We start from the raw sequence: 11,358 nt of genomic DNA on the forward strand, positions 1-11,358 counted from the left end.
TAGACCGAGCAGAATCTTCTGCAAAACCATCCATTTCCCAACACGCTTTGAGTTTTTTTTTCGCTGTGGAGCTTTTTTATGAGCTGTGAAGTAGTAAACAGGGAACATTTCTAGGGAAAAAAAGGAAGGACTCCTATACCTAGTGGCTACACCGTTAGGCCTATCTATTACTCTGCTTCTGGCACAAATTTTTCAGTTAGTCTTTCAGTAGTGAAACTTGTTGAAACTTAGCATTGCCATTTACTTAAGTTTATTTTCTTCGTACTTTTTCTACATTATACTTGAAATTTTCTATCTATTTGCGTATTTTTACTTGAAATTTGTGCGATTTTTGCTTAATTTTGCTAAAATTAACCTCTTTCGGGCAAGTTGTACGATAAAGTTTTTAGTGGTGAACCCCTAAAGTCCTCCGGCCCCCCCCCCCCAAAAAAAAAAGGAAAAGCTTGCAAGATAAATAAGGTGAATTTTATTCACCAGACAATTTTTATTTTTACATACATAAGTCATTGTGATAAAAAGTACAAATACGAAAAGAAAAATTGAGGGGCAGAAACATCGATACAGCTAGTCAAGTGTTCGGTTTGGTTGATTCGGGTGCTATTTTGTGGGAAGGCACGAGAAAATTTCGGCAGTCAATCAGTTTTAAACAAATTGGATAATTAGATGGCTACAAAAAGGGTTGACAGAAACAAACAACAAAATAAAAAAGAAGGAAAGTCTTGGATGTTTAGTCAAACCTCTCGAAACGATACGATAAAGAGAGCAAGACTGAAGAGCTTTGATTCGAGTATACGACTGTGTTTTATATATACGCTCCTCTGGTTAGTAATCTTTTTCCGCCTAGTAAATCAAAAACTCTGTACGGTACACACGAAATATCAGCGATACCAATATAAAAAAAATGCTTGCGGAAGCCAGTATCAAAACTTTACGGACAGTTCTTTTCTTTAAAGCGTTTTATTACCAAGTATCTGTGGCGTGAGGTGGTCTTATTTCGCCATAAGACGGAAAATGTTTTAACTTTGTTAATGGATAAATAATCGCGATTCAATTAATAGCGGAGTTCAATAAACGGAAAAGCAAGCGATCTGGTTTTTGGACCACCACAAGTGTGTTGGTTGGCATGAGTCCACAGTCCCCGAACGTCAAATGACTCGGATAATCTGTAAAATCTAAGGCATACCCTGCTGCTAGTGAAAATCATTTAAAACTGAAAAAAATATCAAAGGGGAGCGCAAAATTGAAAATAAATTGTTAAGTCCAGAAGTGAAAGAGAGTGCGATTTGCAACCTAAAAAGAAATTCCATTTAATATTCTGACATTTGCCGATAGCGCTGTCGTTTTGTTACTGTTGGGGCACATGTTATATTATCTACTTATAATCTACCTCACTACGAAAAGTCGGATGTGATATTTGAAAAAGCGGGAATGAATTCAAAAATGAATCAGAAGCTTGATTCAAAAGCGGATTATTTTCTACAATAGGAATCTTTAAGTCAACCAACAGGGGTGACGATCCAACCCTTTCCCCCAAAGAATACAATCAGGTATAGAAAGATGAAAAATAGGGAGAAAAATATCTTGGAGATGAACGAAAAGTCACGTTTTAACCTCCATCTTTTTTGTTTGTTTTTTTTTTACGTAAAATATCAGCATGCCCCTTTTCTGTCAAGTATCTTTAAAACAAGAGTTAATTTTCTCATGCTTCCGTTTCACCTTTCAGTCTCAGCCGGGCAAAATCTTCGAAAACAATGTCGTCGTCCTGTTCCATATTAGTCGTCACTTCACTAAACGGAAAATAAAGAAACAAATAAGAAAAATTATTTGTTGGAATCCGTTTGATAAAGTGCATTGACACTATCGAATTTCTTTTTCACATGAGCCATTTAGAAAATGAAATGGAACGGTAGACATTTTTAGAACATTACCAAAAGAGAAAATATAAATTATCATATGTAAATGTGCAAGAAAAAAAATTTACGCGTCAAGTTGGATCAGATTAGTATCCACCGGTACACAGTCGTTTGGATGTTTTTTGGGACTCGCCACGGCTGTTGGAGGACGACTCGGCGGGGGACTATCTTCTGGTGGTTTCGAGTGCATTAAAATAAACGGTAGCTCTGCAACCAAATCCCTGAAGAAAAAAAGAACGCAAACGAAGTCAAACAATTGAACCAAAAAAGGTTTGAGCTTAAGTTTACCCGCCCAAAGCTCCGAGGCATAGTTTAACTTTCACTTTGTACTGCACGATAATTCCCAGATTTTCTTTTTGTACTGGTTCTGTCAATCTGAAATAAAAATTTTACAAATAATTTTTCCAATAATGGAAAAAAACAATTGCTTGTTATACTGACATAGTAGAAGATGCCAGATTGGTGTCCTCGTGTTTCAACTGTCCGTCCAGCGCAAGTCCCCGTTTGTCTTTGTTGTTGGCTAATAGGGGCGTTAGGTAGTAGATTTTAGACAAAGTGAATCCGGGTCCCACCGGGCAACTCTCCCTGCAATAACAAGTAAGAAAACCATGGACAATTATTTTCTCTGTATTACATTTGATCTGTACAACATTTACAAGGTTGTTTAACCTACCATCCCATATTCTAACCACTATCAATATTTCTAATAAGTCCCACAGAGGGGAACAAAATATGAAAAATAATTTGCCGTCATTCAACAAAAAGAAAAAAAAAAATATGCAGGGACTTACTCGCTCTCCAGTTCGGCAACCATGCATTTGTACTGCGCCGTAGAGAAAAGGCATATATCTGCAAACTGGCGAACTAGACCAAAAGAGGAAGAAAAAATCAATACACTTTATCCTTAGAACCGCTGGCGAATAGAAAGAGTTGGCCACAGCATTAGCTCGTAAGATGTGCACGGCACGTCGTACTCGTCACACTATTTAAAAAAGCAACATCCACCGAACATTTTTCTCCCAACGTAATGCAATAAAAATGTTATGCTACTATACTTCGTCAAGATGTCATCGTTCAAATTAAAATGAAAATAATAACTGGAATTTTGAAGGAAAATGACACTAATTGATGGGAAATCATCAACAACCTTTGAATAAGAAGACACCGAAAAGAAAAAATGGATGACTTACCAGAAACTTTAACTTTTTTGACACTTTTGTTTGAATTGTTTTGTATGTGAACGTTGACAGCGACCGTCTCACCATGGTAATAGAGTTCCTTATCAAGAGACGCTTCCAGATGCAACTTGTTTGGACTCATCATGAACTCTTTGCTGACTTCCACCGATGGTTGTTCTCCCTGTTTGCTTGGAGCATACATGATCTTTCGGATGGCCAAGCGAACAGAGTTCCTGTCACCAGGATAAAAAAAATGAAAAAAAAAAAAAAAAAAAATTGTAACCACCATATGTGTTGACTTTGACGCACGGCGTTGAATCGAATTTCATTATATTTTGTACGTACCTCTTGTGTGGTTTGTCTTCGTGTGTTTCACCGACGAAACACTTGAGCTCGTAATCGACTCCGCATGGTTTGCCCATATCGCCAGGTGCTGGTTGCAAGGTGACAGATGCAGGGCAATGAGGCGGCAATTCAAAGAAAAAAGGATAGGCATTGGGCCCGAGTTTCTTGAGCAATCTCTCCTGAAAAAAGTAAACGAGACGACACATTCATTACCATAGAATTATTTTCGATTTAATCAGAGTCATATATTATTGAAGAGCACTCTATGAAAGTGAAGCAATCCATGCCCAGTGCACCATCGTCAATTTGATTGGTTCCAATTCCGATTAGGAAACTGCCAATGGCAAGAGAACAGCCGATCGATAATGACGCCATTCCCTGCTTCCTCTTTCTCGTAAGAAGTTTTGATTAATGCCGTCTGGTTGTCAAACGGCACGGCTTGGTGTTAGATTTGCTGAAACTACATCTGGAAAGTTCATGCAGGATGAAGAATATTTGCTCATCCAATACCAAGTCCAATACCAACGTATTAATGAGCCACTGCTGGTGACCATCTGCGTCCCCCCTAAAATACTGGCTCATTCCAGGACATTTTGATTGTTCAAACGGCACGGGCCGATCGATAAACGGCCGAAGTCGATTCTGCAATTGCTACTCTAGATGGCATATCAGTGTAAATTCTAGACCAGTCATATGATTGCGGATCGATTGTAAGAAAGGGGAGCCAGAGGGAAGAACTAACAAGTTTTCTTGGCTTCGATCCTATGTGAAATGTGATCATAAATGGGTGGTAAGTTTGCTTCGATAGGACAAGGAATCCGTAGTAGATATTTGATCTTTTCGCTCATTTTCCTCTGCAACGCAAGCGGCGAATCAAAACTGTGTCAAGTTCAACATGCCTACCTGCAATCTGGTTGGTGGGCGCTTATTGGTCGGTTCGTGCGGAAATATTTGTGATGAAGCCAGGTACAAGTCTTTGCGGAATGTAAGTCCGAGGACGTCCAGATCTTCTCGTCCATAGCGGAAAGCGGCTAAGACGTGGCCGAAAACTTTCCGATCTTTAATGTAATCTGAATCCACCAAAACCACTCCATCTGTAGAAGTAAAAACAAACATAAGAAACCTTGGCCCAGGTAGGATAGAAAAATTAATGCGCTCAGTCCATAATCAAATCCGCAACACATTGTTTTTCCATGGAAAAAACAAATACAAAATACTAAAGTTTTTCATGAGACACAGACAAGCTACAAGAGTGCTCCGCATAGGATATAGTTCATGAAAGAAAAGGGGAGACTAGCAGAGAGCGTGTGCTTATTATTGCTCAAACTTACACAGAGAAAAGCGAGAAATATCATGTACGTGAACGTGAACTGACCTATAGGTTCCACGTGACTGATATGGTCGACGAAATCTCTTTTTCCCAAGTACACTGTGATCTGAAAAGAACGAAAAACAGAGAATCAATACTAAGAGTTTTTGTGCTCGCGTCTCAAGTCGAAACAAACATGCTAACATCATAAAACCGACGAGACAGCAAATACACTTAAAAGTTCCGAGAATCCTCAAGAGTAACATAGGAGTAATAAAACGAAGGCAAAGATCTTTTGTGACGTTCCCACTATTCACTGGCCAATTGATACAAAGTTTACTGAACTAATCATTTCATATAAAATAGAAAAGCTGTGGTGTATACCTTTCCGTTCGGGGAGCTCTTCTTGAATACCCTATCAAACAGAAACAATAAACGAATAAGTTAAATGGAAATATACAATGTGTACAGTTACAGTGTACAATAAGCACAACCTTTGAAAAGAAAAATATTGGGTAGGATAATGGTAGTTTCGTAACAAGCGTAAATTACAGTAATATTCAATTTTCTGTTTGTTTTGGAATATGATGCCGGCATGTTTGGACGAACAATGTGCAAACTTTTTTTTACGATGGAATAGCAAAATCTAATTAGACGAGCTTCATCTGACGTTTCACAAGATATCGATGGAAAAATAACCAATCTTTCTCAGACTTAAGATGGGTATGACAAGTGCCACCTTTCTTTAATACCAATATAGCACATTGAGGTCGAACCAATAACACTTGAGACATTCCATCATTTTACTCCTTTTTTTTTGCTCCCATTCATTATAAATAGAATTTTGTCTCCAAACGGAAAGACCGTAATCAAATAAAAAAAGCGAAGGGAGGGGGGGGGGAATTATTCCTTGCCGCTTTCACTCCACTAAAATGATCAGAAAATACAAAGCATTCCTCAAAGACGGAAAATCATTAGCTGTCGAAAACAGTCCAGCATGGCGTCAAGTTAAAACCGATCTCTGACGTCCCAATCAAAAATAAAGAGCGAGCAGTTAACCGAAAGAACAAAAAATGCTAAAAAGTAAGAATACTTGCCGTGTTCCAAGTCGTTTGCCACTATCGTCCATGTTGTCCGGAGTGTGTCATGTGTCGTCCAGCGAGGTTGAAAGTCAAAACAGAGACACAAAAGAACAACACCAAAACAACTGATGAATGGACTGGAAGGGTCTGCACAAATGTCGTCGTATTCCTGAAATCCGGAAAGAGGGCGTTGACCGGAACAAGAAATAAAAACAGAGAAAACAAAAACAAAAAGAAAAAAACCAGAAAAAAACACAGACAAGGTTAGTTTTTAAAACAACTACTTGTAAAGCTCTATAAAGTTGTGGGATAGAACAACTGAGACGAAGAGAAAATAAGAGTTTCCGACGCGAACCCACAACCAACACTGTCGAGTCCACTTGACATGACAGCAGCAACGCGTCTCGAGTCTGCGCCGCCGACCGTTCTTTTTCATCTTTCATTTCTTCTACTTTATACTACTACTTTTGAGATACACAGTTAAAAAAAGGGTGGGTAGCACAAAGCTTTTAGACGATTCGCCGTGGATCTACTAATACCACCAGTTTGTAAGATATTCAGGACTGTAAGTGGAATCTGAGCTAGCAGAAAATTCAAAATCATGAATTATTACAGTCACAAGTCCTAGATTGTTTGATATCATTCGCCAAGTAATAATAATACGTGAATCACAAACAAAAAATCACAAAACGATTTCGTCCTGAATCTCCTGAGAATTATTGATTTAAAAAAGAAAAGGTCAGAAGCTGCGCCAAAGATGCATGTAAGACAACACCCGGTCTCAAGTTGAACGCGGGTAAGTTGGGAATGCCTTTCATGGTCGGTGATCGGGAGAAACAGAGTTGGTACTGCAATAAGAAACACCCAAAGTCTCAAGTGGAAATATTAGAAAAGCAACTTTTCCCCGACGACCCACATATAGACCAGAGCTTCCATTCAACGAACCATCACCACCACCTTTAAAAAAGAAACTTAAAGGCCTAAAATGGAGAAATATCACACACGGCTCATTACCTACACGTATAAGCAAAGGAGTTATTTGCGCGACCTAAAATGACAAGTATCGCATCTCTGTGCCTCATCGGCCTCATCTGGCAGTCAAAGTTTAACAACCGACGCCGATCGCACTGGAGGACGTTGAAATCGGTTGAAATGTAAAACGAAGGACATAATTTCGTTTGTACGTTTATCTCAAGGGGTTGATTCTTTTGAGGCACCGCATACAACCCAGTGTTAGTATTAGTTCCGCTTCGATGATACCACGTCATCAAAACTTGGACGGAGACGGCTGACGCCTCAATAGACGTTGGACACCCTGGCTTTCTGTACTTTAATACTCTGAAATGCCTAGAAGTCACCCAAACTTAGAGCCGAGACACCCATCATGTTAAGGATACACTACAGACTTTCTTGAGATAGCTGTCTTGATTTCAACAACTAGGATCCCTTTCCAATCAACGCAAATAACATCTCGTCAGGGAAAAATGGAAGAACCTTTCTTTTTATACGGGGAAGTAGATTGATTATAAAGACAGACGAGATTGAGTCCAGCATTGGCAACCAAATACCCTATAACAAGAACGACTACAGCAAAGGAGTTTTCCCCTTCGGAACAACGGAGTCTACCGAATTCCAGGTAGTCATTCAAAATGAGGAAGTCGGCTGTTTTCTTGTTCTGAAAACAGTCAGTCAGTTTTGATTTCAGGAGCCAAGGACCTACAGAGTAATCCATTGAACAACGCCACACACACTCTACACCATCGCGAATAGCACGATTTCGTCAAACCAATAGGAGCAGTTAAGTGTCAACTGCTGGAAATGTCCAGAACCATTTTGGCGAAATCATCCCACATTTTTTTACTCCGGTTTGAGCTAGTGGACAGAGAAAACTTCTATTTCAGCAGTGGGATGTTCTGGCTTCTCTTTCGTCTGCTCTCCGGAGCAAAATTCAAACAAATCTTCAACAGGGAGTGGTTGCCAAGAACGGAAAACATTTGACGGGTGGACGGACGGACTAGCGAGTGAAAGAAAACGGCACGCTGTACGTGTTTGAAGGGGGCGCGGAGTACCGGTACAGCAAAAGGAAGAGCGTCAAGGGGTTCGGCCGAATTGTAATAAGTCTACTAGTGAAGAATTAAGAAAAAAAAAAGTTTAGCGTTGTTAAAAAGTTTGGAAGTAGTTTTTAAACTACTTCCAAAAATGTAAAAAAATTCCTTGATGAAGAAATGAGTTAAGGATTGAGACGGAATCACACCCAAAGAGCGATAAGGCTACGTCTGTATGAAATCTAAACGTGTAAAGAGAGGGACAGATACTCCAAAAAATTGATTAGAATGGCAAGAACGATAAAAACGAAGAGAATGCGAATGAAAGCAGAACGAAGGAGAGGGTGAGCTCGGGAGATGCGAGTCGGGAACGAGCCTCACGTTACAGATCAATACGTCAAGACCCTAGAGACTTGCAGTGAGAAGCCAACACTGCAGACAGACAACTCCGGGAGACAGATTATTGATAAACAATACTGAGCTATGATTAAAGGTTGCCACAGTCTATTTAAGACGGATGGACTGAATGACTGAATGTCAATGATGAAGTAGAACGAAATCGAAGTTCGTACTGACTTCCGGGACGCACGGAAGTGTTAAAATGTCCAATGGAACTGACAACGAGCGTCTTCCTCAGGAAAGGAAAACGGTTCCAAAGAGAAGAGTTGAGAAGATATCCAAAGCCCATCGTCAGATTCTGTCCTCTTTTTTCTTCAAGAAGCAAAATTAGGATGGACATCTGCGTATTGGTTCTCAACACTAGGAGAGGTTTAAAAAAAACTGCATACGTACATGAGCAGTCGAAGTTAGAGTAATTAACTACGCATTAAAATAATAATTTTATTTCTTTTCAGTTCTTTCACTCCCCACTGTTCTAAATGTAGCGGAGACTATTAACGAGCTTGTTTCATTTTTGAACCACGATAGTGTTAAATTCACACATCCTTCTGTTCTATGTTTCTATTAAAGTTTCACGAAACAGCATCTCTTAACGTAATAAGGCATTCCTTTCATTCCCCCTCAAATCTGTTAAGGGCTCCAACCCTTCATTCCTATAGGGACCAGATTGAACGAGCCTTCACCCCGATAAACTGATTCCGAGGCGAACAATAGGTCTTGGTGTAGGATGAATCTTTACACAACTTTCACCAGAGAGAAAGTTACAGAAACCGTAAATGGATGTTCTGAGGAACTTTGTATTGCTCAAAACAGGAAACGCCGGATGAGCCTACCCTCGTCTTCAAACGACCGCAACCGGAAATGATGATTCGTTATTTCCCCCTTTTTTTGTTATCTCCTTCCCATTCCACCTTTTCTTAATTTTCACTCGATTTGAATTAAACAATAAAGAGAAATATTTGTTAGGTTTAGAGTGGAAAAGCCGGAAAAAAGCCCTGAGGGTGAAGGGGTCAACGATTCTCGGTATCGCCTTTTCCTTCAATTGTACAGGTCAGTGAATCCTATCTTTTTTACCCTTAAGTTGCAGATATTGAAAAAAAAACAGTTTAAACAGATAAAGTTAAGTTAAGGTAAACCCAAAATACCGAAAAAATGCTTCGATACAAGATATCATCTGAAAAAGGTAAAAATAAGATATTTTCGAAATTTATTCTAGTGGGCTAAAGATAAGTTAAAATAAGATACAAGATATTTTTAAGCAGAATGAAAGAAAATGAAAATATGAATCAAAGAATTATTGGATTTGTGCGTTGTATTGCATTCGCACAGCATTTACTTTCTAGTTTTATCAAGTAAATCAATTAAAAACCCAACGTTACCCTTAATTACTAAGCTTCAAATTGACCAAGAGTTCCGGTCTTATAACAGAACGTTTGGCTGTTAATATATCCAAAGCGCTATGCTTAACAATGTGTTTCCCTTTTGTTTTCTTCTTCAAAATAACCCCAACAACATTGTTGAGTAATGAATTGTAAAAGCGCAATTTTTTTTAACCAATAGTACTACATCATAGAGAGAGAGATCATAAGGTTAGAGCACAAATAAAAATTAAGTTTTGGAATGAATCAATCACTAAAAGTCACATGCCATATGCTTCAAAATAGGTCATTTCAGTATAAGCAAATTTACTCTCCAATAAAATAAAATAAATCTCCGAAAAAAGGCATGGCTGAAACTAGTCTTCTAGAGGTAGAGCTGACTGCTGAGTCAGCTGAGTCTTCATCTTCATAATTTTAATCTTTCTTTCAATACAGCAAAGTAAATTTGTTTTCTGCCGCTAGATGGGCTCGAAATTATCGTATCTTTTTTATTAGGAAAAGTTACCAATAATTTTGATACCCTAACGATAGATATTTTCAATTTCACTGGATTTGACACAACAAACAAGATACCGAAGATGTACCAAAAGTATCTTATCTTAACACATATTTTACGAAAGATAGGATCCACTGGTTCATGTCTGTTTCCGCTTAAGAATAATAGACGTCAAAGTACGGGAGGGAGATCCGTCATTCATGTTCGCTCTAAAGATCTTATTCCCAATCTGAAGAACAATGGCATTCTTATCAAGGATCTATTTGGAAACTTTCCCCACAACATTAAGAAGCAGATGTGATTTTGTGTTCAGTGTGTCTCCTGTATTATGGCAATTCTTATCTTCAAGTGCTGAAGATTGCTATACAGGTTTTGTATGCAACCCATCTTTAATAAACAAACTGTATAACCCATGAACGAAAAACTGCTCCTCAACAGACTATCTAAAAAAGAAATACTTAAATTGAATAGAACACTTCACTGCAGACTAAATACGGCGTCTCAAGCTTTTGCAAAGGAAAGCCAAATCAAGAATGAAATCGACACATCTCATCTAATTAAGGTACAGAAGGAAATTTTCAAATGTTGGGTAATAGAGATAAAATGATTAAAATTGATTGTATACCTATAAAAGAGAATCCAGCAAAAATTAAACCTGAGCAAAAATTGAAGAGCCAAATAACACTTCACTCACAGTTCACACCGAAGTTTCTTGTCTAGCATATGATGCTTTCTCTCCATTATCTATTCGACGTTGCCACTTTCTTGTAAATACGCTCGGCTAACTGTTATTGAATTCCAAAATAGCTCGAATTATTTTTAAATAAAAACCTTTTGCTTGATGAGTTTAGGGCGGCCGAAATCTAGAACGAAAGTCTGGATTACTAAATATAATTATTGGTACCTTTGAATTAATAATTCAAATTTATTTTTTAATAAATGACCGTTTAATTTGAACAGAAACCTTGGAAAATCGATTGATAAAATGATCGCGATATTAGCTCTTAATTTACAAGATGTGTTTGCATTCTTTTTAGAAAATAAAGAAGCTAAAGTAAAAAAAAATGTTTACTTCATTCGTTTTGTGCACTGTTGGAATAATTTCGCTTTACGGATGGAGAAGGACGTAGATTTCCTTCAGAGTTCAATCACGAACATCTTACACTAAAAGAACAAGGAATTTTCACCTAAGGAATTTAAAAGCGCGCTTTG

The 11,358-nt window shown here is 38.2% G+C and overlaps 1 protein-coding gene across 2 annotated transcripts; it reads right to left on the reverse strand.

The window, feature by feature from the left end:
• Positions 1 to 451: 451 nt before the first annotated feature.
• On the reverse strand, positions 452 to 10,918 carry LOC124195358 (beta-arrestin-2-like). 2 transcript variants are annotated; one of them, XM_046589727.1, is made up of 12 exons: positions 10,772 to 10,918; positions 5,843 to 5,996; positions 5,130 to 5,160; positions 4,812 to 4,872; positions 4,340 to 4,530; positions 3,437 to 3,615; positions 3,104 to 3,324; positions 2,705 to 2,777; positions 2,355 to 2,498; positions 2,202 to 2,288; positions 1,982 to 2,134; positions 452 to 1,787 (listed from the first exon to the last, which is right to left on the reverse strand). In XM_046589727.1, the coding sequence occupies exons 2-12, from the start codon at positions 5,872 to 5,874 to the stop codon at positions 1,700 to 1,702; spliced, it is 1,260 nt and encodes a 419-aa protein (XP_046445683.1). In that variant the 5' UTR covers positions 5,875 to 5,996; positions 10,772 to 10,918; the 3' UTR covers positions 452 to 1,699. The 2 variants fall into 2 exon arrangements, with proteins under 2 accessions (XP_046445683.1, XP_046445682.1); XM_046589726.1 differs by having other exon boundaries at positions 2,355 to 2,501.
• Positions 10,919 to 11,358: the final 440 nt, after the last annotated feature.

Source organism: Daphnia pulex, chromosome 6 (genome assembly GCF_021134715.1).
Source record: "Daphnia pulex isolate KAP4 chromosome 6, ASM2113471v1".
NCBI classification, from domain to species: domain Eukaryota; kingdom Metazoa; phylum Arthropoda; class Branchiopoda; order Diplostraca; family Daphniidae; genus Daphnia; species Daphnia pulex.